The 27,395-nt window shown below is 47.3% G+C and overlaps 5 protein-coding genes across 5 annotated transcripts; 2 read left to right on the forward strand and 3 right to left on the reverse strand.

The window, feature by feature from the left end:
* Positions 1-1,503: 1,503 nt before the first annotated feature.
* On the reverse strand, positions 1,504-2,569 carry LOC120662877 (TIR-only protein-like). The gene is made up of 2 exons (XM_039941936.1): positions 1,977-2,569; positions 1,504-1,848 (listed from the first exon to the last, which is right to left on the reverse strand). The coding sequence occupies exons 1-2, from the start codon at positions 2,567-2,569 to the stop codon at positions 1,743-1,745; spliced, it is 699 nt and encodes a 232-aa protein (XP_039797870.1). The 3' UTR covers positions 1,504-1,742.
* A 4,211-nt stretch (positions 2,570-6,780) lies between these two features.
* On the forward strand, positions 6,781-10,663 carry LOC120661709 (probable arabinosyltransferase ARAD1). Its single transcript, XM_039940630.1, has 3 exons — positions 6,781-7,864; positions 8,576-8,941; positions 10,050-10,663. Exons 1-3 carry the CDS (start codon positions 6,929-6,931, stop codon positions 10,239-10,241), a joined length of 1,494 nt encoding a protein of 497 aa, XP_039796564.1. The 5' UTR covers positions 6,781-6,928; the 3' UTR covers positions 10,242-10,663.
* A 4,969-nt stretch (positions 10,664-15,632) lies between these two features.
* LOC120662878 (obtusifoliol 14-alpha demethylase-like) lies at positions 15,633-19,064 on the forward strand. Its single transcript, XM_039941937.1, has 3 exons — positions 15,633-16,127; positions 16,239-17,179; positions 18,046-19,064. Exons 1-3 carry the CDS (start codon positions 15,633-15,635, stop codon positions 18,122-18,124), a joined length of 1,515 nt encoding a protein of 504 aa, XP_039797871.1. The 3' UTR covers positions 18,125-19,064.
* Positions 18,564-24,538, reverse strand: LOC120661707 (uncharacterized protein At4g19900-like). The gene is made up of 5 exons (XM_039940629.1): positions 23,035-24,538; positions 21,698-21,847; positions 20,056-20,193; positions 19,591-19,785; positions 18,564-19,244 (listed from the first exon to the last, which is right to left on the reverse strand). Exons 1-5 carry the CDS (start codon positions 24,210-24,212, stop codon positions 19,043-19,045), a joined length of 1,863 nt encoding a protein of 620 aa, XP_039796563.1. The 5' UTR covers positions 24,213-24,538; the 3' UTR covers positions 18,564-19,042.
* Positions 24,539-24,872: 334 nt separating this feature from the next.
* On the reverse strand, positions 24,873-26,916 carry LOC120661712 (cytochrome c6, chloroplastic-like). Its single transcript, XM_039940635.1, has 5 exons — positions 25,985-26,916; positions 25,541-25,629; positions 25,424-25,455; positions 25,279-25,342; positions 24,873-25,181 (listed from the first exon to the last, which is right to left on the reverse strand). Exons 1-5 carry the CDS (start codon positions 26,214-26,216, stop codon positions 25,041-25,043), a joined length of 558 nt encoding a protein of 185 aa, XP_039796569.1. The 5' UTR covers positions 26,217-26,916; the 3' UTR covers positions 24,873-25,040.
* Between the last annotated feature and the right edge of the window lie 479 nt (positions 26,917-27,395).

A 27,395-nucleotide genomic window follows, 5' to 3' on the forward strand; every position in this document is an offset into this window, starting at 1 on the left:
CTGAATTCCACAAAATAATTATATATATATGGACTTATAAAATGTTCAAGTAAAAAAAATATGTTTTGGTTTACTAAACCAAATTTACTATGGAGGACCAAAGAGACTCCTAGCTAACTAGTAGTCAAAATGTTGGCCTTTTACTGTCAAAATTTCCAAACAAAATTTAAGGACGAAATTATGACAAAACAAAGCAACAAACAGAAATTTGCCATTCGTTGAAGGGTTAATTATTATATTCATGTCATTCAAAACTGGAAGTCCAACTCTAATTAATTAAGTCTATGGTCCAATCAGAATATACATCAAATAATAAACTTTAATTTCTGGTTAAATTTGACAAACATCACAAGCGTGTGGCTTGACTAAAAAAATGCTGAACTTGCTGCTTGCAATATGCAGTTATCCTACACTCATACGGAACGAACAAATGGCAAGGAGTCCACAAATACGAATATACGATACAATGTTAATAACAGGATTATACAAAGAAAAAGTGAACGCATTATTTTCTCCACAAAAATTATTTTGACAATGAAATAACACTGTTCAGGAGTATTTTGTTCTAGTAAGATAATGGCCCCGTTTGGTTTGCAGCGTGGTAGTGAATAGTAACAGTTTTGATCGCTAATTACGGTGTCAAATAAAGGCAGTTTACAAAACCAACTTCAGAACCCCCGCGCTAGTGACCCCGAAGAATCTAATGAGGCATTTGACCGCACGATTATAGGATGGTTACTGTAGCATAACTGTAGCAAATCAGCGATTAATTAACGTCATTAGATTCATCACGGAAAATTACACCCATCCCTAAATAGGTTTTGCAAATAGACTTCATTCAATCCTTCATGCGGGAAAGATTCTCTTCTAGCGCTAGGATTGTAGCGCCAAACCAAACAAGGCCAATGCAATATAATGTATTATCATTTCTTGGAGTACTGTGTAAACCTGAGTCGTCGTCAGTGGTGCAGCGATGACATGGTTCAAAGTATGGCGGCACTCAAGCTGAGAGTGGATCCCCCATGGCATGCCATTTCTTTGGGGACGACAGCTCGCAGCTAAGATGACTTTTCTCTGGAATGTAGCTGGTATACCCGTTGTCACGTGAAGAGCTAACATGTGAAACCTATAATAACATGCACCACTCTTTCAAACGATCCGTGCTAAGATAGTTCTATCAATTGCAAAAACCGTGTGAAAAGGAAATGAAGACGTGACATGAAGCATAGACAGGTACATACATGTGTATACCCCAGCTGGCCAAAGGAAGAAAATGCATGGGCCAGAGAGAGCGATCTTTGAATCCAACAGCACCATGCAAAATGAGTCAGATGATGATACTCGCACTGCAGTGGCGGTATCTAAAAATCTCCTGTTACATACAATTCAATTTTATTTATTTTCTACATGTACACATGTGGCTGCTGTCATTTTTTGCAAAGCCACATCTTCTTCAGAAGGACCGTGTATCGTCAGTCGTGCAGCTTATTGTTCTACATGGGCATACATTTCTACAGTAGTATCCCCAAATTTATGAAAAGAATGACTAAATTATAAAAAAATCAAATCAATTACATTGAAAAAAAAAGAAAAAAATGAGCCAATCCGCTCGATGTTAATGAGTTACTGCACGAATTATTCACCATGCATGTGTCCGGTCGTTAACTGATGACGCAGGCCAGCTAGCTCGCAGCTGGTCTGAATATAAGGTAGTTGATGTAGTATGTTCCGTTCAAGCTAGGTTACAACCTGGATACGATCATCTGCCGTTGCGGCACCCTGCGATCCATTTCTTTGATCCTGTCCATCACTGCGTCCGCTGCCGTATACACGAGCTCGGCCAAGTCCCTGCCATTGCACAAACATGCAGTTAGCTGATCAGTTCCAAGAAGCAAGTTGCATCATTGCACGCAGAGGTCGTCAGGACGAAGCTGATGAGCAGAAGAATTTCAATGGCGCGCGCGCGCGTGGCGTACCCTGTGGCGGGGTCGTAGGTTAGGCCGACGGTGTACTTGGCCTCCTGGAGCGCGAGGCGGAAGCGCTCGATGTCCTTGGGGGCGTTGTGTTTGGACTCCTCCACGGACGGCGGCAGGACGAGCTCGGAGGGCTTGATGCCGTAGAAGATGGGGATGAGGAGCTTGCGCGCCTCGACGATGGAGGCGAGCTCGTAGAGGCAGAACTCCGAGTCGAAGTAGCTCCTGGAGAAGATGGCGACGGCGACCTTGCACTGCCTGATGCCCTCGTCGATGCTCTCCCCGAGCCTGTCCCCGGGGCGCATGGACATGTTGTCAAGGAAGGAGCGAACCCGGCCGCCGCTGAGGTGCTCGAGGCGGTCGTAGAGCAGGCGCGCGACGTTGTGCTTGGTGTCGACCCCCCGGTGGTTGATGAACACGTCGTACGTCCTCGGCGCCGCCTCGTCCTCGTCGTCGGCGCGCGCCGTCCACCGCGCGGCTGCCGGCGCGTTCCCCGCCGCCGCCGCCGCCGACGCGTTCAGCCGCGAGGCGATGGCGGACGGCCCGCTCGCCGCGGACCTCCGCTGCTGCTGCCCGCACGACGACGGCGACGCCATTGATCGACGCGGAGGAATGCGAGCTGAGATCGACCACCTGCTGTGGGTCTCTTTAATCTCTCCTAGCTAGCTGCTCGATCGATAGATCAATCAGATGAATGGGCGCCGATGAATCGATCAAAGCGATTGACACCGTCGTCTATGGCGCTAGTTAATTAGCTGAGCAACCAGTGCTGATGGTGCTGCGGAGGCATGCCGCGATTGGTTTTATAGATGCCCGGGAGGCGGGAGCGCCTGCTAACGCACCCGCGCGAAGAATCAAGAATTCAAATGTAGACGGTGACCCGTTTGACAGGAGAAAACTCCTCCTCCCTCCGCCCAGGGGCGCGCGCTCGTGCTCTCCCGCGCAGTCACATTCAACGGAGCCCGCGACGCAAGCAACGAGCGCCAAAGGCCAAGCCAAGCGGGGGAGGAGAAAGAAAGGAAAAAAAAAGAAAGAAAGCGTATGGGCCCACCTCCAAGACATCGGGATTCGTGCTCCGAATCGACGGGACCGATGGGCCAACCGTCGCGAGGCAAATCAGAGACGGTTGCTCCTGGCCCAAGGAAAAGCCCTTCCCGCTTCGGTGCTTCTGGTGGTGATGGAATTCCGCGGGGTTGATTTGTCGCCCGCCGGGGCGTGCACGTGGACGGGCCCAGCAGCGTGCGGTGGGCATTTTACTCAGTACAAATACGTGGATCGGGTCTCGGGTGGGTGCGCGTCAAAGGCCGAGGGGCCGGAACAAGAGAGGAGGGGGCGCCGGGGGTTCCTATATAATTTATGAAAAATGGATAAGCTAAATATCTACAAAACTTATTAAATCTAATTAGATTTAATATTTTTGAAAAAAATTTAATATTTAAAAATAACAGATTCAACATGTGAAGAGAATATATTCAACATTTGTCAATACCTAATCCAACATTTTTTATAAATCGACCCTTCACAATTTCTTCTCCGGCACCGGCGGCGGCGGGTGGCGGCAACGCGCGGCGGGTGCGGCGGCAGGCAGCCTAGCAGCAGCACGCGGCAAGGGCAGCTGGGCAGCAGCGCGCGGGGTCAGCTAGACAGCAGCTCACAACGGGGGCAGCTAGGCGCAGCCTAAGCAGCAGGCTCACGGCGGGGGTTGCTGGGCAGTGCGGCGGGGGCAGCTAGCTAGGGGCACGCAGTCGCAGAAAAGCAGCGCATGGGGGCACGAGCTCCGGCGACGGCGTGCGGCCAGCAGCTCGTGGCGGCGGCTTCGGAACTGAGCACCAACAGTAGTAATGGCGGCGGCTGGCGTGAGGCTGGTGGAATTGGACCACGGAGGTAACAAATCGAATGAGGGAAATCATCGGCACGAATCTTTAACATTGGAAGATGGATAACAAAAATTTTTGTGGAAGATATATAGGATCCAGCGGGGGCGCCCGTCGATCGGGGAGACCCCTTCAAAGACAATGCCATATCGATCATCTCCGGTGACGCTGGCGCTTGGACTCTCCTTGTAGGCCTTCAGCTCCTCACGCCTCGTACCCGTTAAGGTCTTGTTCGGTTAAGCCCTCCATAAGAGGTCGGGAGGGATTGGAGAGGATTGAGGAGAATTTTGAATTCCTGAAGATCACCGGCTCACCGCCGCTGTGAAATAGAATTAATTACCAGCACAGTGAAAAGGTGACGAGCTTAATTAATTTTACCGCCCGTCGTCGCGTCAAGTCAGGGAGCGAGGGAGCACGATGATCTGATGTCCGACGCACATGGTGATATGGAGTAGTCCACCACGTAGCTAGATTGCTTGGGGAGGCAGCCATATCGTAGGAGACGACGATGCTAAGCTAGTTGCTAGATGGTGACCGCGACTTGGACGCTGAGGAAAGCGATCGACGGCTAAGTACATGTTCTTCTCTCCCTTTAAGACGCCAAAGACGTAGACAACCTAAACCCGGGTTAGTTTATCCGGTTTGATGCTGCAATTGCGCGTCTTATTACCATGGCTTTGACTCAATCCCTGGTGCTAACAGGGGCGGAGACAGGGGGGCAGGGGCCTGGCCCCCCTAATGCTCCCGTAGCTCCATTAGCCGAAAGTGAAACTCACCCAGCGATGACCTGCAGCAAGACTGTTGGCCCCCCTCAATTACTGCTTGGCCCCTCAATGATCAAATCTTGGCTCCGCCCCTGGGTGCTAATACGGTTAAATCTTGCCTTTCCACAAAAGGGTTTCGTGCCACATCATGGATGATATATGAATTGACAGAATAGTTGCATCGAGGCGCCAGTGCAAGTTCCATTTGGAACGTGGTGTTTCTGTTTTCATACTAGGGTGTGCATGTGTTGTTCATTAATATGGACCAGTATCGAGTTTAAAATTCGTTGGAACAAATATAGAGATTACTGCCTCATTTTATTTTTTTCTTCAAAAAGAGATAACTACTGCAAAAGTTTTGTACCTTCATCAAATTTATTTTTGATATATGTTTGCAGCGTGGCACATAATTTGAGGCAGCATATATCGACCCTCTCACCAAGACGCGGTATAAGATAGATGATGACTATGTATGTGTCGAAGATAACCTATGGCATTCATGACTTAAGCAATATGAACATTATTGTTGACAAAAATTTGGTTACAACACGAGAAAGCGTTAGTCGCAAATGATCCTTGCCAACGTCCTCACCAACTAGGTCCTGCGACTGTTCAGACCGGTCGCGCCAACCGGTCAGACCGGTTGGAACAGAGATGCCGTAAAAACCTAGATCCACGAGCTTGGGAGGGACCCCGTCGGAGCTAATGAAGTTAGGGTTAGTTAGAAATATATGCAATTTTTTATAAATTTTAATTCCAAATATTATTATCAATTTCATGGCATCAATGAGTAATTTTATGAGGACAAAATATGTGCTAGTGTTCTTGTTATTCTCACTAATAAACATGAACAAAATAATAAACCAGAGTTGGTTTAGAATGTACCCCGAGGCGGGACTAGTGCCGGAGGCACTGGGTGTGCCGTTCCCATGACTGGACATTGTGACGGGCAGGGCTGTTTGATGTAGCCGAACTTAGTCGTTGCAGTGCAGATGGTCGTCGGGAAGTAGTCAAGACGATCTCGATGTTCACTTGGAACACAGGTACGTCTACTGCGATGTAGAGAACGTAGACGTTCGTCCACCAGAAAGTAGAGGATGTATACGTTCGGCCACGGTCACTAAAAAGTAGACGAAGTAGTCGTTCTAGAGCGAGCAGTCACGTCAAGACGCTCCTCAAAAATCTGATTGCCCCGCTATCCTGAGCAGGATCTTCAGTGTTGCAGAGGTTTCGGAGGCCCGCTCTCGTGCGCGCAGTGCTAGCGATGAAATGCAGAAAGCAACTGAGGGAGAAATGAGAGGTCTTCTAAGCAAGAGTACCTGAGAGAGCTTGAGTGTGTGAAACTGAGAGGATGAGGAGCTGGTTTATATAGGTGTGGAGGTGTCTCAGGTTCAACGAAGCTGAACGTTCTAATGAGTTTTGATGAGAATTAATTACTGGTGCCATGACTCACAATTAACGACCATGATTAATTCTCTGTCATTATTTACCACCAATAATTGTCAATATTTAATGTCTAAGAATAATTGCATTCAACAACAAAACATTTCTCATCTCAGCTCTTCACGTCGCACCGCCACGATGCACACGCACCGGCCGCGGCCCGACTAGGCGAGTGAGCACGCGCGATTCGTCAATTTTCTTTTATCGCCTTCACAAGAGGTGTACACAATGTGCACCATTCAAGTCGGTTCTCCTCGAATTCTCATACGGAATTAAGCATTAGTCGCCTAGCATTTATTAGTGGACTTTTAATTCTTTATTGCTAATGAAGTATATGCGCCAAACCCATAAATTCCAACAAAGCCGTTTGATATTCTAGAATTTGTGAGATACTTTCCAAGTTTTTATTCTTTTGACATATTTGAAGTGGGCGCATCTATGATTTGTTCTTTTGCGTGCAATATTTTTTTATCAACTAAGTGCTATATATAACTATATAAGAGTTGAAACTCTAAAAACTATATAAGAGTTGTAGTTAATTGATTTTTTTGGTAAAACCTGTCCACATAAATTTGAATTTATGTTTAGTTTTTTCAGTGTAAAACGACGTGGGCGTCGACGATGAGATGCTTCTCTAGCGTGTAAAAAAAAATCACCCGGGAGTTCAAAAATGTTTTTTTTTCTGAAATAAGAGCAGTAGGATGAGTAGTACAACTTATCGACGCCGACTGGTGGGACCCACAGCCAGTAACCCTGTGGCCACGACGTCTCGCATCGCAATCGCCGTCGCCTCCGCCTCACTCCCTCCCATCCTCCGCCGGCCGGCGCACTCCGCCGACCCTTCCCCGCCCAATCCCACCGCGCGGCGGGCCCCATGTGGGAGCGCGGCAGGCCGCCCCGCAAGCCGCGCCCGTCCCTGATCATTGTGCCGCCGCCGCCGCCTCCCCGCCTGAACCTTCTGCTCCCCAGATCCCTCCTCGCGCTCGCCGCGCGTGCCATGCCGTCGCGCCGCCCCTCCCCGTTTCTCCTAGTCCTCCTAGCTCTCGCGCTCGCGCTCCTCTTCCTCCTCCTCTCCCCGTCATCCCCCTCCGCTTCCCGCCTCTCCCGCTCCCTCGCCTCCGGCTCCGCTTCCGCCACCTCGTCTCCGGCGTCCCCCGCTGCTCCGCCCGCCCCCGTCAAGATCTACATGTACGACCTGCCGCCCAAGTTCACCTACGGCGTCGTGCGCAGCTACACGGCCGCGCGCGCGCCCTCGGGGTCGGCGGACGCCGCCGCGGTGCTCCCCGACGAGCAGCTGCGGTACCCGGGCCACCAGCACTCGGCGGAGTGGTGGCTCTTCAAGGACCTGCTCCGCCGCGGGCCGCGCGATCGCCCCGTGGCACGCGTGGACGATCCGCACGACGCCGACCTCTTCTACGTGCCCTTCTTCTCCTCCCTCAGCCTCGTAGTTAACCCCATCCGCCCCCCGGCGGCAGCCAACGCCTCTGGGGTGGCGGCAGCCTACAGCGACGAGGCCATGCAGGAGGAGCTGCTGGAGTGGCTGGAGAGGCAGCCGTACTGGAGGCGGCACGGGGGGAGGGATCACGTTTTCATCTGCCAGGATCCCAACGCACTGTACAGGGTGATCGACCGGATTAGCAATGCCATACTCCTGGTCTCTGATTTCGGCCGGTTGCGCACCGACCAGGCATCCCTTGTCAAAGATGTCATCCTGCCCTACTCACACCGAATCAACTCCTTCAAGGGTGACATCGGGATAGATGGTCGGTCCTCATTGCTGTTCTTCATGGGCAATCGATACCGCAAGGAGGTTAGTTCCTGAATCCTGAAAGAAAAATGATAGCTTGTTGGAAGCCTTGTTCCATTTGAAATGCAACTTCGTTTTTTAGGGGGGCAGTATATCATGTAGAGAGTATAGATAGGAATTTAGGTAACACTAACATTAAATCTAAGTTGTGTTTTGCTAATTTCCAGAGTACTCAAACATGATGTTAACTAAATGGTTTTATATTGATGATGTTCCATTGAATTGTCATTGTGAAGCTTGGATAGTTTGATTCGAACAAAGTTACGATCCAACTGTGCTTGCCTTGAAATTAGTTCATTGAGTAAAGTGCACTGACAGCTCATAAACTCGTTCAGACTCACTTAGGCTGCTGAACTTATTTTGTGGTTCATATCCCTAAACTTGTTAAGTGATTCACTTGAGATTCAAACCTTCCTAACCGATGTATTTGCCCATGTGGCATGTTGATTGTGTCCCAGCTAACAACCTAGAATGTCTAAGCATGCATATAATGCCTTCCTCTAGCTCTTATTTTTTTTAACCAAATTATGACTCTTGAGCTTTTGTCTTATGCAGTGGTCCATCTTTATTTTTCTTGTTGGTCTTAGTGTTGTCAGTCCATGCTTGTGATCGTCATGCCTCGGCCAATGGAGTTGTAGTCACTGCTGCTTCTATTTTGTACTTTGTTCATGCAACGGGGTATGCTTATGGCTGTTATTGTTCTGAATTATGCAGGGTGGTAAGGTCCGTGATGCACTTTTCCAAATTCTTGAGAACGAAGAAGATGTAACCATAAAACATGGCGCTCAATCAAGAGAGAGTCGCCGTGCAGCCACACATGGAATGCACTCATCAAAATTTTGCCTCCATCCTGCTGGAGACACTCCCTCAGCGTGCAGATTGTTTGATGCTCTTGTCAGTTTATGTGTTCCTGTTATAGTGAGTGATTACATTGAACTACCATTCGAAGATGTTATAGACTACAGTACCATATCAATTTTTGTCGGGACAAGCAAGGCAGTACAACCTGGATACTTAACTTCAATGCTTCGAAGAGTAAGTTCAGAGAGGATTCTGGAGTACCAGAGAGAAATAAAAAAGGTCAGTACTATTCACCTTTATCATACGACTGTATACATCTATAGGATGCAATGATGCATGCTATGTTGCTGACAAATATTTTCCCCCCTTGATGCCTTATTCCTGAGACAAATGGTCGCTCCAGTAGTTACATAGATATTTCCTGGCCACAGTGTTGCAGTGAATTGTGTTCTAACTTGGAAAAACAATTTGTACATTATATATATGCATAGCATGTTGGAAACATATGTGTTGCCTGAGAGATGTTACGGCACCGTGACCTTAGATCAGTTTCTTTCAGAGGATTGGAAAAGAAAAATGAAGAAACCGAAGTATAACTACCCTCATCAACCTACCTTTCTGGATTTGTGTAGTTAGCTCAACTAGAAATTCTTATGAAGTTGTGCTATTACCGTATCAAACTGTTTAAAATTGTTGGGAACCACTCTCATACAGTCATACTTGTGACTATAGTAATCAGCCTGGTGCATTTTGCCAGAGATGATGACCTTGGTACCTCATTCTTTCTTTCCTTAGAATATGATGAAGTAGTAAGAGCATGGATTTATAATGGTTTAAAATTGTTTGACAAACTCTGTCACTTTGGCAACATTATTTATTTTCCAGCTACCATACATGAGTCATTTATGCGCTTTGTATGTCGAGCAAAGGCCTTGGTTATCAGCAGATAGGATTTGGTAAAGAAATTTGATCCGTCCTAACTTGTATTGTACATGATGACGAGATCATTCGTGCTAATGTCCTATAATATATCATTGGCATGTTTCGGAAATTTAACCTTTAATCCTTTGATGGGGATGCAAGCTGTCACATTCCACTGAATTTCCAGTTCACTATGTAGTGCATGCAGTTGATTAAGCAGAATATCTAGGATGGGTTGACAGGGCACCTGATTGGTCCAACTTAAAATTCTAGCGTATATTGAGATCTTATTTTATCTCAGTGGCGGTTGAGATATGTAGCAGGATGCAGCAAATGTCTTAGTTCAATTTTGTTTTATGCATTGATTGCATATGGTTTAGTTTTAGAGGCATGCAATGGATATAAAACTTCTTTCAACATAATCTAATTATAATTAGCTTATTTTCAATGTGAATGCCTGTTTCAGGTAAAACGTTTCTTTGAGTATGAAGATCCGGATGGACCAGTGAATGAGATATGGCGCCAAGTATCCCTAAAAGCACCATTGGTTAAGTTGTTGACTAACCGCAACAAACGCCTGGTTGAAAGAGGCACCAATGGAACAGATTGCTCGTGCATATGCTCTACAACCCCAACTGACATGACCACGGCTGGGTAAAGAAGATGGGGAACCCCTATGAAACTTTTTGCCCCATTTCCAAGTGATCACATTGCCTGAATTTTTGAGGCTGTGCAGTTCCTACGTACAGCGAGATTACCAGTAACTACTTCCGTCACAAAATGACTGACTGCTGTAATGCTTCAATTTTCAGTAGGTCTGTATAGGAGGGGCGAATAGTCAAGAACCATGCTCTGATGCCTCTGGCGTCAATGCAAGACACACTATATTCTTTTTGTATGATGTGTAAGTTATATTAGTTCATTTTTGCCAGCCATTTGGTGGCCTACTTTTCGATGTTACATGAGCTCAGTCCCCGTGCCTTTGCCCGGGCAAATTACTTGTATCAAGGCATAGCCGCAGGTGGTACAAGTTCGTCCAGATCACTATGCACAGAATTTGGAACTGGATTGTTGCAGCTATACGTAACTTTATGTGATGTTTTGACGATTCTCTGGAACTCTGAACATGATAAATTCATATTACCTCAGTTCTAAATTGTAACGAATTCATATTATTACCTCAGTTCCAAATTGTAGGTTGTTTTAGTAAATTTAGATACATAAATTTTGCTTAGATTTGCCAAATCGATCGGGACGGAGGGAGTGGGAACGCCCGCACACCTGTATACAAAATCCATGCTGTCCACCTGTCGGCCGCTTCTGAAATGGCAGCACCATAGGTTCCTGTCACCGAAATCTACTAGCAACTGAGATGATGGGGACTAGGACTGCACGCGGTCCTAGCTACCAACGCGCGTGTGTTCGTTGGACAGGAATCGTGTCGTTTTAAGTTTGTTGTCTTTGTGGTGCGGTACCATGGACATCCTGATGGCGCTCATCAGAACACGAGGGCGCCGCGAATCCTGTGCCTGGAATGAGCCAGCAACGACTGCTATTCACTGCCTCGATTGCGATAGGAAGAATATCGAACGCCTACCTGTATGTTCTAATGTGACCTCTTATCAGCAGGCTGCACATGCATTTCGTGCAATATAAAATGTTGAGCAGCAATATATTTTGTTTAGAACGTGCCAGAGCACGTGTTTCGCAGAATGTGAATGGTTATATTGCTGCAACGTGTGTGTGTGAGAGAGGTGTCCAAATAAGGAAAGATATTTGCCTGCATATACATAACTGAAGGCAAGACACTTGCAGCGCGCCCCACTACTTGATGGTCGGCAGCATGCATCAAATTAAACGCAAATGAATATGGAAGCAAATCGTGTAGTGTAGCCATTTATGAATATAATAATGATTTCGGGGCGATCTCTCGCTCCGGCCAGTCTTGGATGGTTATAGATGGCCAGCTGGGCCAGGCCCGCTAGACCGACACAGGCCCGGCCCGAAAAAGCACAGCACTGACCCGGCCCAACTACAGTGTCGTGCCTAGGCCTCCATCCCGGCCCGGACACGGCACGGCTAAACAGGCCGGCACGGGGGCGGCACGGTGCCCGGCCTAGCAGGCGGCCTGGCCCGGGGACCGGGATTATATAACCCCCGGCCGACGGCGCCTCCCCCGCTCCCCTCTAACGCTAATCACCGTCTCGCGCCGCTCTCCTTTCTATCTCTCTCCGCTGGATCTCGTTCTCTCCTCTCTCTGTCCTCACGTCTTTTCGAGCTTCGGTGACCTTGACCGGCAGCCGCTGTTGAGGCCTTGACCTGCGCCGGCACACGGCACGGCCTTATAGACCCCTGGTTTCGATCTTGCACAGACGATGTAGCCTCGTCCTCTCTGTTTCTTCGTCCACCTCTGCATCCCCGTCGTCGACCTCGCCGGACTCCGTCGACTCTGGTGCTCCGGATGCGTAAGCTCTCCTCCTCTGTCCTCTTCTTGTCTTTCTCGTTCTCTTTGTCCTTGTCTCTCTAGTCTCTAGTATCATCATCGGATCTACTATTTTTCTCTAGATCTATACTCGATCTGCATCCGTTGAGGAACCAAAGGGCCGGATCTGTGCTTCGTCGACATCGCCGGCAACTCTGGTGCTCCGGCTACGAAGGTACGACAAACCCTAACCCTCCCTAACCCTAACCCTCCCTAACCCTAACCCTAGTTCTAACCCTAGATCTGATTTTGTTTGTGCAGCCGTCGAGGAACCAGTGCTCTGGCGCGTGAGGATGTCGACTAACGACGACGCCGAGATGGTTCAGGGGGGTGCGAGCGAAGATCTGCGGCTGTGCGGGTTGCCCGGAGATGATGAAGAGGACCTGCGCGATGACCGCGACGCCATGTTCGGCCATAGCGTGGAGGATCCCATCAATGTCGAGGACCATCCTGCATGTGGCGCTGATGGCGGGAACAATGGCAAGCGCTCTCATCCTTCTACCTCTCCTGTTTGGGACGATTTTGAGAAGCTTTTCAAGGTAGTAAACGGGAAGACCATCAGGTATGCTGCTAAGTGCTTACATTGCTCTAAACATTACTCTGCTCTCTCTAGTGGTGGCACTGGTCACCTCACGCGTCACAGGGATGCATGCCCTAAGAGACTTGGAAAAACTCGCATGTCTCAGTCTCAAATATCTTTTAATCCTGATGGTAGCATGCGTAATTGGGACTACTGTCCTCAAGTTGCTCGTACTCAGTTGGTTAGATTGATTGCTAGACTTGATGTTGTTCCTATCAGTTTGGGTGAATCTGATGTGTTTGAAGAGTATGTTAAAACTGCTCATAACTCTAAATTTGCTAGGGTCTCTAGGTAAACCACCACTAGAGACATTCAGAAGTACTTCAATGAGAGTAAGTCTAAACTAGTTGAGCTTTTTAGTTCTGGTGGTGTTAACTGTGTGTGACTAACTTCTAATATTTGGTCTGGTAATGCCAAAGAGGACTACCTTAGTGTTGTTGCTCACTACATAAGCAATGATTGGCAACTAGAGAAGAGGGTGCTTGGTCTAGTGCTTATTGATGTGTCCCACAGTGGACAAAACATTGCTGATCGTATTGCATCTGTGCTTGCTGATTATGGTCTTACGAAAAAGTGTTTGCTGTTACTTTGGACAATGCATCTTCTAATGTTACTGCCATGCAAAAACTAAGGCCTATATTGTCTAAATACCTTGGCTTTGATGCTACTAATGAACCTGGGAATGCATTAGTTACTTCAGTTAACTCTATGTTCCTGCATCAATGTTGTGCATGTCATATTCTTAACCTGATTGTTAAGAAAGTCCTTACTGCTCTTAAGCCTTTGATTGAAAGATTTAGAACTGCAATACCATTCTTAAATTCATCTAATCAGAGAATTGCTGCATACAAAAGTTACTGCATTGCAACTGGTGTTAGGCCTAGAAAATTTCAGCTAGACATGGAAGTTAGGTGGAATTCCACCTATCTAATGCTTAAACATATGTTACCTCACAAGGCTCCTTTCTCTACTTTCATCCATGCTCAGTATCTTAGGGCTGAAGGTGAGCATTTGTTGCTAACTGATGAGCATTGGGCTACAACACAAAAGGCACTGTCATTTCTTGAACTCTTTTATGATTCAATAGTTGCCTTGTCTGGTGTGTATTATCCTACATCTCCACTCATGATTCATTATCTTGTTAAGATTGTTGTGCACCTAAAAAACTATGCTAATGATATGCATATTAGATCTGTGGTTCAACCTATGATAGGCAAATACAAGTACGGGAGGGACATACCTTTGCTTTACTCTTTTGCATTCATCTTGGACCCTAGAGCTAAAATGAAAGGTTTTACTAGAGTGCTTAGAAGATTAGGGAGTCTCACTGGTACTGATTATTCTACATACTTGGTTGGCACTAGAGCTAGACTTACTGATGTCTACAACAAGTATGAGAAGTTTGGATCTGTTAGGTTGAGGAGGTCTGACCCTCCACCCTCCTAACCTGTCTGGTAAGAAAAGATCTGATTGAGATGAAATTTATGACGATGATATTGGTGATGGTTTGGGTGCTGGTATCCTTCATATACCTGGTGCTCTAAACATGTCAAGAGGTACCTCTGCAACTGCCCCGCTGCAGGCTGCAGGTTCATTAGCTTCTAATGCTTCTGAACTTGTATCATTCTTAGACTGTGACACTGTCAACCAGTTTAATGATGACTCTAATATCTTAAACTGGTGGCATCAGCACAAACTCACATATCCAGTCCTCTCTATCATGGCTAAAGACATTTTAACTGTTCCTGTTTCTATCATATCTTCATAATCCACTTTTAGTATGACTGGCAGGATCATCGAGGAGCGGCGGAGGAAGCGGAAGCCTGAAATGGTGGAGATGCTGACATGCATCAAGGACTAGGAGGCTGCAGAAGCAAGGCTGCAACAAAGTGTGGAGGATAAGGAACTGGAAGAAGTATTTGAGGACCTCTATCTTGATACTTGATCATTTATGTAATGGGACTGTAATATTTTGTGTTATGAACTTTGGAACTTTGATGTAAGGACAATGAATTTTAATTAATGGAGTTGGGCTGTACTCTTTTCCCTGTAGGGTTTCTCATAAGGGTGAGTTTTACCTAGACAGGTTTTTAATAAGGCAGCCATTGCACTAAAGCTCCTTTTTCTTTCTTAATTCTGTTCTTTCTTGGTCTTATTTGTTTTCTCCCATTCTACAAAAAAATCTCGCATGTATGGTGTACTAAATGAAGTCTATTTGTAAAAAATTTTCAGGGATGAGTGTAACTTTTCGCTACGAATCTAATGACGGTAATTAATCATTGATTTGCTACAGTGATGCTACAGTACCATCCTACAATCGCACGGTCAAATGCCTCATTAGATTCTTCAGGGTCACTAGCGTGGGGGTTCTGAAGTTGGTTTTGTAAACTATTTTTATTTGACACTGTAATTGGCGGTCAAAATGTCACTATTCACTAACACAGCACAAACCAAATGGGACCCTTGTGTTTGTGTGTTCTTTGATTCTGCCATGTGAATATGTGATCCGCTAGTTTTGAATTGTGTTCAGAAATGGGAATTGAGAACCTAATTTTCATATACTTCTGTGAAATCTAATCTTTTTAATGTGTTTATGTGGTTTTAGTGCCAGTGCCGTCACGGGCACTGACGTGCTACCGTGCCAAGGGGCCCAGCACGGCACGCCTAAGCCTTGATAGGGCCGTGCCTAGGCCGCTGCATTGGCACGGTGGCACGAAGAGGCACGGCACGGCTAGCTGGCCTTGCGTGCCGTGCCTGGCCGTGCCAGTGACTGGGCGGCCTGTTTGGCCATGGTCTCGCCTCCCTATAAATACCCTTTGCTTCTGGCTCCATCGTCAAGTACTAGCTCAGAGCTGGGAAGTTTGTAACACACGAGGACGTCTCCCGATCGTCTTCATCTCGATCTCCGATTGACTCTCTCGTCTCTCGTCTCTCTTCTCCCTCTCCCGGATCGGCAGGGCGCGCGGCGGCCAGCCATGCATCCCGTCATGGATTTACCGACAACCACATGGCCATGGCTGGCGCTTGCTCTCACCTTCATCTTCAAGGTTGCAGTAGCGATCAAGACTACAAGACGACGGCAGCGATCTGCCGCTGGTCCGACAGTGAAACGACGCCCGCCGCCGCTCCCTGTGTCTCCGGGGGTCCCTCTCCTAGGCGACCTGCCAGCTCTGCTCATCAAGGGCCCCTTGGCACTGATCCGCGACCACTACACGAGGCTGGGAAGCGTCTTCACCGTGCGGCTGTTCCACCTGAAGCTGACCTTCTTGGTCGGGCCGGACGTGTCAAGCCATTTCTACCAGGGGCTCGACTCGGAGATCAGCCAGGACGAGGTCTCCCAGTTCACCATCCCCACCTTCGGCCCCGGCGTCGCCTTCGACGTCGACTACGCCACTCGCCGCGAGCAGTTCAGGTTCTTCGGCGACGCCATGAAGCCGGTGAAGCTCAGGACCTATGCCCAGCTCATGGTCCGTGAAGTCGAGGTACACGCATTATTTCACGAGAAAGAAAAGGGTGTGAACTTCATAAATTTTCAATGTTGCAACCGTTGTTTCATCGTGTACGTACGTACATCATTCACCCGCACTCTGCAGAGCCACTTTGCGAGATGGGGACAGTCCGGCACGGTTAACCTGAAGCAGGAGCTGGAGCACGTCGTGACGCTCATCACCAGCCGGTGCCTGTTGGGATCCGCGGTCCGGGAGAAGATGTTCGGCGAGGTCGGGACGCTGCTCCGCGAGCTCAACGACGGCATGCGCCTCGTCACCATCCTTCTCCCTCACCTGCCCATCCCCGCGCACCGCCGGCGCGACGCGGCGCGCGCCAGGCTAGGCGAGATATTCACCGACATCGTCAGATCCCGCAAGAACGGCCGCAACGACGGCCGGGCCGACGACGACTGCCACGACATCCTGCAGTGCCTGATCGACTCGCGGTACAAGGACGGCCGCGGCACGACGGAGACGGAGGTCGTCGGGATGCTCGTCGCGGCGCTCTTCGCCGGGCAGCACAACAGCTCCAGCGCGGCCACCTGGGCCGGGGCGCGCCTCCTCACCCACACCAAGCACCTGCGCGCCGCCGTCGAGGAGCAGGCGCGGGTCGTGGCGCGGCACGGGGGCCGCGTCGACTACGACGTCCTGCTGGAGATGGACACCCTGCACCGCTGCGTCAAGGAGACCCTGCGCCTCCACCCGCCGGCGCTGATGCTCCTCCGCCACGCGCGCGGGAGCTTCTCCGTGCGCACGCGGGACGGCCGCGAGTACGAGGTGCCCAAGGGCCACGCGGTGGCGAGCCCACTGGTTATCCACAACAGGCTGCCGCACGTCTACGAGGAGCCCGACAAGTACGACCCCGACCGGTTCGGCCCCCGGAGGGCGGAGGACAAGGCCGGCGGCGCGTTAGCGTACATGTCGTTCGGCGCCGGGCGGCACCTCTGCGTCGGCAAGGCGTTCGCGTACATGCAGATCAAGGTGATATGGAGCCACCTGCTGAGGAACTTCGAGCTGGAGCTCGTGTCACCGTTTCCCAAGACGGACCGGAATGCGCAATGCTGAATTTGCGGGTGACCGTAACATATCCCCTCCAGCGGTCGATTTTTTTCCATCCACGTGCCTTTATCCTCCGCGCTCCTCCTCTCCTTCCTTTTCCACTGCACACGGTCTCCCCCCTCCCTCCCATCTGGATCTCGAGCATGGCGTCCCATCTGGATCTGCATCCTCTCCTCCGTCCCCGGCCCCTCCCGTCGCCCCATGGCGGCAGAGCCCAGATCCGCCGCCGCCGCCCACCCGTCCCCCAGCAAACCCACCTTTCCCGACCCCCCAAGCTCCGGCCAACCTTTGGCAGCCGCTGGAAGTCGCCATAACTCCGCTCAATCGCAGATCCAGAGCCCCCAAGAACCCCCGTCCGTGCGTCTGCACCAGCCACGGCCTGCCACCACCTGAAGTCAATCGTCCTCTCCGACGCGCCTACGGAAGCTGCGAATCAGCCCTCGGCGGCACCCACAAAGCGTGTCCGGCGGCGGCGGGAGGCGCGGTGTGCCGGCAGGGGCGGCGACGCTCGCCACCAGCACCGCCCCCTGCCCAAATGCATTTTTTTTATTTGCATACAATTTTTTTTTAAAAAATAATAGCCGAGTTTTTTATTTGGATGTACATTTTTTTGTTTCTTCCATTTGATAAATTTTTCTCTGTCAAAAATTTTCTCGTAATTTTTTTTTATCTCACCAATTTATTTCTTGAAATTTTTTCTACCCACCAAATTTTCACTTAAAAAATTATTTGACTCATAAAAAAATGGCTGAATTTATTTTTCTCAGAAAACGATAAAAAAATTCTAAAAACGAAAAAAATTACTGTCGGAAAATCGACCGTACGGTTGACCGTAAACTAGCCATCCCCATTGGAATGTGGTCATGCCAGGGCCCAGAGGGAAGGTGATGGTCAGCTACAAGAGACGGCACCAGGTGCCTACTACAGCCTGAGCAATGAACTCTGCATATCTATCTAGCATACGCACGGCCTATGAAATCTGAAGGAAACAAAACAATGACATGACAACATATATCATGATTTATGCACAGCAAAATACAGCACATGACTTAATCTTCAGTACATCTTGATGTAATTGTCTACGAGTAATGAAACTTGTCTCCTACCAGAAGCCTCCACTCCACACAACCATGTGTTGTCTCCAAGTGTTACTTTCTAATCCTTCCAACCCTCGAGGAGGTGGTAGGTACTTTTCTTATGAGAAAAAGATGTGGCCAGCATGCAATAAATAACATAACAGACTGAAAACATTGCTCAATATAGCTGTTGGCCTTCGGCTAAGCACAACAGACACAATGTGCAAGTACCGTCAATTCTCATTTCACATTGCTGGCCGAATCTGCAGCATAGCAAACACTTCATCCTTCGGTATGTCAAGACTGGTACCATGATCATTTCATATGCTCAGTTTACTGTTCCCAAGTCGTTCAAGAAATAAATGCTTTACCAGAAATTGATAAACCAAAGGAATTTGGTACTTAAAACTTTTGTAATAACCTTTCTTACACGAATTATGTTATTTTCAAGATATCATGTGCAAAAATAGATGGGCACCGAACTAATCAAAACTCTCAGTTCCAAATACCTCTAGTTCTTGTTGCATTCTGTATTGCCAGTAGACTGTAGACAGGTAGAATAACTAATCAAGTCAACATGCTTGCGCTTGCTTGTAGCTCCAGCACTGCACAAGCCTTGGTGAAAAGAATATATATACACAATGCTCCTGGTATTTTTCCCACCACAATGTTTCCGTAAAAATCGAGCAATATACCATGGCCATTCTGAGTACCTATTGAAAGATTTCTTCTGTGTATGTGCTCTAAACCAAAGTGAAGATCTGAGCTGGAACTTCAGACTGCTGCGACTACAAAACATCCAAGGCAATGGAGACAGTAACGGTTAAGGATTCTCTCAACAAGACTGTTGGACTCGGGCACCAGCGTAGATGTAATGCCGTTCCAAAAGTGGAAAGTGGTAGAGTCATTCACAATCCTAGAAAAGATTGTATCATGGTGTGCTTTCTCAACCATGTTATCTGGCTCTGAGAAATATCTGCAGTACAACAACATCATAATGAGTAGCACTCAGCTTCCAGCCAAACTCATGAAGATCTGGCAATTAATTTAAAGTGGAATGCATAACAAGTAAATTTAAGGATCACCAGAGGGCTTTTAGGTGGTTGACATAACGAATCAGCTATGCAATTCAGGATCATGAAAATTTGAGATAAAAGAAGGAATATAAGGCAAACGTGCTACAATACTAGATACAAAATATTATATTTGATATTATCTTTCAGGTCGTGATTGAATGCTGACAATTGTAAATATAGCTTTTGGATAGTAAAATTGACCAAACATAGTCAGCATCAGCACAAATAGATGAATAGAGATCATACCTCATAATATCAGTAGAACTTATAGGGTAAAATGTAGCAGAGGGCTCCAGTTTTGTGTGAAGATGCCACATATTTTCATCTGCTTTGCTAGATAGATTGCTTATTACTCTTGTCATAAGTCCAGCACCATTCCACTGCAAGAGGGTATCATCATATGTTGAATAAAACTCTTTAAGACACTCCTCCAATAACGGGCTGCAACCAGCACAAGCAAAGTGAGAAACACTAAATGCGCACTAGCAGTAGTCATAGTCAATCATGTAGTGCTCACATCTGACACCTAGTTACAAATAATATTTAGTACTTTGGTGTACTAAAATGAAAAAATGGTTATTGACACCCTTTTTTGTGAATCAATAGAACATGGATAGCTGCAGACTTCATGTTTGTTACCTATTACTGATGGTATAACAAATTTAAGTTAAATTAAGTATTATCAAAAATAAAATCATATAACATTTTTACCTCTGTTTTTCAAATGCTAGCACAGCACCACTATAACTGGAACTTCCAGGTACAGAATTTGTGGCACCAATAGTATTTCGGAGCGATGTTAAAGGTTTAAGTACGATAATATCAGAGTCAAGGTATATTCCACCATATCTGCATACAAAGCACAGGGAAATAAATTAACCATATTCGTCACAAAGAACAGGGAACTAATAATGTACTCGAGATTACATTTATGTTCTAACTTCCAAATTCTGCCTGATATCAGTGTCACACTCATGACATTCATGAAAACATAATTATCATATTATTGGTTAGGTAACTAAAAGTAAGGTTGAACTGGTGAAGGCTTGGAGCTATTTTGTGAAAGAAAGTTTCAAACACTATTTGCCAATAAATTATTTTTTCTATTGGGAAGGTTGATAACAAAACGTATGTTTTTTAATATGCTACTGTTCAGCTCTGAAAATAAGGACATTCTCTGTAGATGATATCCCAAGTTCCCAACTAAACTAATTGGGTCAAGCTCTGTTACGCGGATACTCCTAGGAGGTGGTGTATCCGTATCCGATACGTATCGGATACGGATACGCCCCGGATACGCCCCGGATACGTTTCTAGCCGTATCCTGAAAAAACGGATACGTATTTGCTTGGATACGTGTATCCGATACTTTTGGGCCAGATGGGATACAGCCCAAAGTAGTAATCAGCCCACCCAAATGCTGTTTTGGTAGTAAGAGATGATACAAAATGATGAACTTGCTGCAATAGAACTATAGAACTAGATGAGCAGCAACTGAAGAACCCCTTGTGGAATCAGTTGTGCTTTTAGAGAAGGCTAGTTATAGAGGTAATGTTATATGGACATGCAAGTATTGCACATCTGAGTATAGGGGAAGTTACTCAAGAGTAAAATCTCACTTGTTGAATATCTATGTGATATTTATGTGTAATTATTAATTATCCTAGCCGTATCCCCGTATCAGTGTTTTTTGGGAAAGTGCATATCCGCGTATCCGATACGTATCGTATCCGATACCCGTACCAGTATCCGTGTAACATAGGGGTCAAGAACTGAGAATATCAGTTAGAGGGCGCAATCGAATCCATTTACAGGGTGCTTAATTCTAGGATTGGTTGTGCCAACATGGGACCATGTCATCATTTTTGTAGGGTCACACTAGTCAGCATTTTTTAGCCTTGAGCTTGTGAGGGACAAGGTGGGAGGCAGTCAAATAAGTTAGCAAGTTTCAGGGTCATGATCAGATAGTCCAGTCACAATCTGGTTCCTCAAACCATCAGTCTGTTAGATTCTCTACTGCTTGTGAAAAGACCTAATTAAGTATCGGTCTGATGTTCCAAAACTACAAGTGGAAATGCCTGATTGTTCACAGTTACGTGTAAAAAATGAAACTGTATTTTCAGCTGGTAATTTCCCTTTTTTATGTTTTTAGTCATGCATCAAATTGGCCTGAGCTGATAAGGAGTATTTCTTAAGGTAACTCTTTTGCCAAGAATTACCGCAAAGGAATTTTCAGCTTAAATATAAATACATATCATTATCTCTCAGGATTTTTTTCTGATAGAACGTAAAGCAAACAGAGCATGTCTCTCAACAACTTCCAGAACTAATGTACGGTATTGTAATTTCTTACTTGTAAAGAGCAGCAAGGCGTATTAGCTCACTGTAGTGCAGCGGGTAATATTTTGTCTGCCTCCATTCATACCACAATGATGCAAACTCATGAGTTGGAGTGCTTTCCAAAAGCTCGTCAAGATTCGGCAATGCAACAGAAACTTTATATCTGCACGAGAAATAAACTCTATGAATAGCAACCCATATGTAGACATGGGTGTAGCTAAAATAATTATACCTTAAATGGTTACATGCAAGGCTCATAGTATTAGTGGGTCATGCAAAGTACATACAAGTCACAATGTCTAACATGTAATGTTTTAAGAGTTCAGATGTAATACTAAGCAGTGAAGTTAGTTTAATTATATAATCAAGTGAGGTTCAGCTGAAAATACACAGTTTGGTCCCTGCGGTTAGTAGATACTAACAAGATAGATCCAAATGTTCCTACAAATGACTACCAATAACTAGCCATTAAACTAGCAGTGAACCATTTTCTTTTCCTGAAAAATACTAGATGCTAGTGCCTCCGAGCTGCTCAGCAGGCCAGACGGCGATTAGATGATAGACAAGAGGTTGGGATGGTGGCACAATCAGAATGTAGGACAGCAACAGTAAATTAAGGTACTTCTAATTACAGAAGTTATTACTATTTACATTACATTAGCTCACACATCACAATCAATGTCCACATAAAACTATACACAAGCTACACTTTATGATCCACATCCATTGTATTGGATATTAAAGCGAACCAATTAGAAAAAAAAGTGCAAACCGGATGGAGATTTTAAAAGTTGGTTGGCAAACAGAAAAGGTTAATCAAGTATCTAGGGCATCATTTGCAAGATTTGAGAAATGATTACTTAAACTAGATCATGTCATCAGGAAAACACGTGTCACAACTCACACGCCCAACTGTAAGATGTGACTTCACTTGTCCACAAGAACTGAGAGAACAGTCGATAATTGACAAACAGCATCCTATATTTTTCTCATTGTGGTGCAATATAAATGCATTATAGCATATAAACTGATTGGATTATGTGAACATGTAAATCTGAAAAAAAATCTAGAATCGAAAGCATTCATGTTTTTCTCATGTGCAAATGTGCATTCAATATCGTAGAATAACTAAACTGAATTTGATCCTGAAATACTATGTAGATCTTATATAATACAATACAATTCAGAATTGCTAGCAAAGATATTTCATGTTTTCAGGTTGGAATTATGCATTTTCTTTTGTTTATGGACTATATTCTAGAGTTAGGCTGTTAGCTACTAAAATTAACTACTTCAATTAACTGTATTCTAGAGCTATGGAGGCTAGAGTTGTGTATCAACAGAACATACCCTTCCTTCACAAATTCCTGGAAGGATTCAAGCTCCAGCGTCTCTGATAGCATGACTACGCAGGCGTCTGGGTGCTGCTTGAGCAGGCTCTCCAATCCACGCTGGTGTCGGACACCATACGCCCACTGTGGGCTGTTCCACACCATGAACACCCTCATGGAGCACTTCCCAAGCTCGAAGAACCTCTCCATGAACTCCGAGAACCCCAAATGGGGATCAATCCCCGGGAAATATCCCCACCTCCTTCCCTTCTGTTGCTTCACCTTCACAGCTGCTCCCATGCCCTGCTCGTTTTCGTAAGATTGGAGCCTACGCCGCTCAAAATTCTTCGACGCAGGTTTGTCGAGCTCAGCTAGTAGCATCCGCTGCACCATGCGGTCACCACGGGTGAGAGAGGTGAGGCCGGGGCTGTCGGGGTCCTGGAGCAGCGGGTGATTGCGCGGATTGAGTGACTCCAGGTTGGAGCGGAGCATGCGATCGCGCCGGAGGTAGTCGGCCTTACCCTCGAGCCACCGCGCCCACCCGGCCCGGAGCCGCGTCTCGGCGCCCTTGGCGGAGGCGGGCTTCAGGAGTAGGGCGTCCTCGATGCCGGCGATGGACGAGATCTCCACCCGCAGTTCCAGATCCACCAGCTCGTCATCCGATCCAAAGGCGGCGGCAACGATCCGGCGCGGGGAGTCGAGGCGGGGGAGTCCAGAGGATAGGGATTCGCCGGCGGCGGGGAGGCGGAACGGCAGGCGGGCGGCGCCGGCGACGTGGTCCCAGACGAGGAACGTGGCGGCCGCCGCGGAGGCGGTGGCGTCGTCGGCCGCGTCGGCGCCCGCGGCGTCCTCGTCCAGCACGTCGAGCTCGTCGATGCGGTCGTCGTCGGGGTTAGCGACGGCGCCTCCGCCGCCGTCGGCCGCGGCGGTCGTGGTGGTGACGGTGAGCAGCGGGTCGAGCGCGGCGGCCACGTCCTCGTCGACTTCTTCGTCGGCGAGGAGGGCGGCGGATGAGTTGGAGTCGGCGGCTGTGGAGTGGGAGCGGGAGGTTGGGAAGTTGGAGGACGACGACGACGAGAGGCGCGAGTGGAGTACGGCGAGGGAGAGGAGCAGGAGGAGCGCGGCGACGGCGGCGCAGAGCTGCGGGCCCAGCCCGGAGCGCCGCCGCGCCGGGTGGGAGTGCGTGCGCGGCAGCATGACGGCCCGAGGGGAGGCCGGTGCGGTGGGGGCGCTGCGAGGTGCGACGCCGCTTTCCCTCCCCCGCACCAGCAGCCGCGCGTCGGAGGATTTCTTCGTGTTTAAACCCCGCCGACGCTTGCCTGGTAGCAGTTCGCGCGGCGTCACCAACCAACTTCACCAACCCTCTCCGTCAGGGAGCTGACCTGCGACTCGTGACTTCGTGAGATCCTGACTACCCAACCCTGAGGCCTGAGCCCCAACTGAACACTGAACTTGTTCGGTCAGGGGTCACTGGGTCTATACTCGAGCTAGATTTCAGAAGTTTCAGAAAACAGAGGAGTCTGAAGGTTACAAGTTCGGAAGTTCAGAGAATCTGATTAGTAAAAATGTTTCAGGCCCTGTTTAGTTTCTTTATAGTTCTTTACATGTAAATGAAAAAAAACCGTAAACGCATTAAAGTGAAAAGGAATCTTGCTAATTTGAATTACTAAATAAAGTCTATTTACAAAAATTTTTGCATGGTTGGGCTGTAAATCGCGAGACGAATCTAATGAGCCTACTCAATCCATGATTTGCAACAGTGATGCTACAGTAACCATCCGCTAATTATTGATTAAACATGGATTAATTAGCATCATTACATTCGTCTCGCGATTTACAACCCATCTATGCAAAAAGTTTTGCAAATAGACTTCATTTAGTACTTCAAATGTCATGTTTACATCTTTACACAATTTTGCAAAATAAACTAAACACACCCTCAAGTTCAGAAGTCCTAGACAAAGCAAAGACTGTTTGCGGTCACTATACTACTATAGCCATCTGATCAATTCAAATATCAATCGTTCATTCTCCATCACCTTCGATCTTTGGCCACCCGTTTTCGGCTTGTGACTTGACAAACGAAGCTAGGAGCTTGATGTCATCTTCAGACAGCCGGGGACCGAAGGTGCACTGTCCTCTTGGGGTGCATTTCTCTCCAAAGCCCTAACAAAAAACAAACATGCTGCTATTACACTTCGTTTTCTTCTTCTCTTCCCATACAAGTAGCGCTTGCTAATTGAGTTGAGAAGGTTTAACTCACCGGCATCCTCCCCTTCCCGTAGTATGTGATGTTATACAATTCCTCCTCTGTGGTGACTCCATTTCTGCAATTTTGCCTCCATTGCGTCAGTAACAGTGAGCACTGAAAACATGCACATTCTTCAGTTTGCCTTATGGCGGGTTACCTCTCGAGATCCTTCAGGAAAAGAGTGGCTCCCTGGCATGATCAAGCAGCATGTCAAGAACAAAAGGTGACCAAAACTTACAGGTTTGTGCTCCACACAAGGATTTTAGAAACTCACGGGCTGTAGTATGTTTCCTCCCATGTCATGGCAGCCAATGCAGGCCTTCCGGAACAACGCTGCGCCTTCCGAAATTGGTTGTGCAAATGCTGTCCAATAGGGGGAAAAACACCCATCAGCATGGATTCCACATTGTATGGACGTCCTATGTAATATGCATTATCCTAGATTCAGTTTCATTTTTCTTTCTTGATAAGGCGAGCAAGTTTCAGTATGTGATAGCTTTGCTGGTCTGCCTGCAGTGTCAGTATTTATGTTCGTCAGCTAATTCCATACTGAATGCCAGAACAGGATACTAGGGTGTCCAAATTACAATTAAACCATGAGTAGCAGCAACGATTCCCCATGTAAACGACGCACTGCAGTTAGCCAGCTAACACGCGCGACAATAACAACCCCACGTGAAGGTTTGCGCATCTCACAACAAGCAAGGATTGGACAAACCTGGAGAGGGGGCAGAAGGTTGACCAGGGGGCGCAGCTGCGAGGAGTGCCGCAGCCAAGAGCGGCGCGGCCGCGCGCCCCGCCATGGCCGCAGCGACGGCGGAAGGGCGCGCCTGCTTCAGACTGGCGCAGCAGTACGCCGACGCCGCCCTCGCCCGAGGAACGGAGGAAGAAGCCGAGCAGGCGGAGTGAGACGGTAGCGGGTGCCGCGCGGCCGAAGGAAGCCCGTACATCGCGGGTGGCGCGCGCCCGGCGTCCTTCGCCGTCGCAGTGGACGAGGGAAGACGAAGCTGCCGATGGGTAAAGGTTGGCTCGAGTGGACGCCACGTGGTCTTTAGGATCTGCAGGTGGGAACTGTGTGGGTTGGGCCATACGTCTAATGTATCCGTGCTCAACGACGTTTCGGCCCAAATGGCCCGGCTTCATCAAGTCCTGGGCCCTTAATCGGCCAAGGTCCAAAACGAATTAAACCTCCAGGTTCTATCCAGATTTGCACAATAAACATCTTCGCAAGTAATAAGTCATTAAAAAAAGACACCATTGTACGTATGATAAAAAAAAGACACCATTGTAAGTCCTAACTTCAATAGAAGCTCTTACAAAAGGATTGTACCAAACCAAAAAAAAACAAATAAATTGGATTAGGGTTAGCAAGTAGAATTTGAACGACAGGTCTGCCACAGTTCATGATCAAAGTGCAAACTAACATGTGAAATCAGACTATTGATCACGGCCTCAAACATCTCAAGGAATTATAGCATAGGCATCATAATGCTAGTACATGGGGGGCTATTGGGTTGAGAATCAAGCAAAAACTCAAATATCCACACCTCAATTAGACAATTACATCAGACCAAGATATGTTGACATATATGAACATGTGGTGATGATAGACTGATAGTCTTTAATCAGGAGATTAAACAAATATAGGCTTGTATAAAGCTAGCTTTGGATAGGAGCACTTGGAGACTAGCTATCAATGTGCCTGAACCTTGAACTTATTTCTTTCGGGTTTCATCTCTAGCCTACCCCAACTTGCTTGGGAAAAAAGGCTATGTTGTTGTTGTTGTTGTATATAATTTGAATTCTGCAAAACGAATCATACACAGCCTAAACCAAGTCTAGTGTGAATTGCATTAGTTCGACTACCTTATATCCTATAGCAATAGGAAACTCATCCATTCATCATGCTACTACCGTGTGTGCTGTTTGTGTTTACTGAACAGCTGATGTACTTGCTTCAGACTTCTTCACAGCTAATCGACAGTTCACGCAGTGATGTTGAGCCCTGTTACTATGACACTAAAATGAAGCCTCCGTTACAAGCCACAACCAACCTGCCACCATGTCAAGGGCACTGAACATAGCTAATGCTTATATCGAACTTATGAATCCAAATTACATGTAAGAAT

This window comes from Panicum virgatum, chromosome 2N (assembly GCF_016808335.1).
Source record: "Panicum virgatum strain AP13 chromosome 2N, P.virgatum_v5, whole genome shotgun sequence".
Taxonomy (NCBI): domain Eukaryota; kingdom Viridiplantae; phylum Streptophyta; class Magnoliopsida; order Poales; family Poaceae; genus Panicum; species Panicum virgatum.

Bases quoted from the DNA above. Each gene is read 5' to 3' on its own strand.
- LOC120661712 (XM_039940635.1), bottom strand. From the start codon at position 26,216: ATGTACGGGCTTCCTTCGGCCGCGCGGCACCCGCTACCGTCTCACTCC. The intron at 25,456-25,540 runs GTGAGTTTCTAA...TGATCATGCCAG, and splicing joins GAGGAAACATACTACAGCCC to GGAGCCACTCTTTTCCTGAA. The intron at 25,182-25,278 runs GTGAGTTAAACC...GTTTTTTGTTAG, and splicing joins ACGGGAAGGGGAGGATGCCG to GGCTTTGGAGAGAAATGCAC.
- LOC120662877 (XM_039941936.1), bottom strand. From the start codon at position 2,569: ATGGCGTCGCCGTCGTCGTGCGGGCAGCAGCAGCGGAGGTCCGCGGCG. The intron at 1,849-1,976 runs GTACGCCACGCG...GTGCAATGGCAG, and splicing joins ACCTACGACCCCGCCACAGG to GGACTTGGCCGAGCTCGTGT.
- LOC120661707 (XM_039940629.1), bottom strand. From the start codon at position 24,212: ATGCTGCCGCGCACGCACTCCCACCCGGCGCGGCGGCGCTCCGGGCTG. The intron at 19,786-20,055 runs GTAAAAATGTTA...TGCTGGTTGCAG, and splicing joins CTAGCATTTGAAAAACAGAG to CCCGTTATTGGAGGAGTGTC. The intron at 19,245-19,590 runs GTATGATCTCTA...GTTGTACTGCAG, and splicing joins AGTTCTACTGATATTATGAG to ATATTTCTCAGAGCCAGATA.
- LOC120661709 (XM_039940630.1), top strand. From the start codon at position 6,929: ATGTGGGAGCGCGGCAGGCCGCCCCGCAAGCCGCGCCCGTCCCTGATC. The intron at 7,865-8,575 runs GTTAGTTCCTGA...TGAATTATGCAG, and splicing joins GCAATCGATACCGCAAGGAG to GGTGGTAAGGTCCGTGATGC. The intron at 8,942-10,049 runs GTCAGTACTATT...TGCCTGTTTCAG, and splicing joins ACCAGAGAGAAATAAAAAAG to GTAAAACGTTTCTTTGAGTA.
- LOC120662878 (XM_039941937.1), top strand. From the start codon at position 15,633: ATGGATTTACCGACAACCACATGGCCATGGCTGGCGCTTGCTCTCACC. The intron at 16,128-16,238 runs GTACACGCATTA...CGCACTCTGCAG, and splicing joins TCATGGTCCGTGAAGTCGAG to AGCCACTTTGCGAGATGGGG. The intron at 17,180-18,045 runs CCGGAATGCGCA...CCATCCCCATTG, and splicing joins TCACCGTTTCCCAAGACGGA to GAATGTGGTCATGCCAGGGC.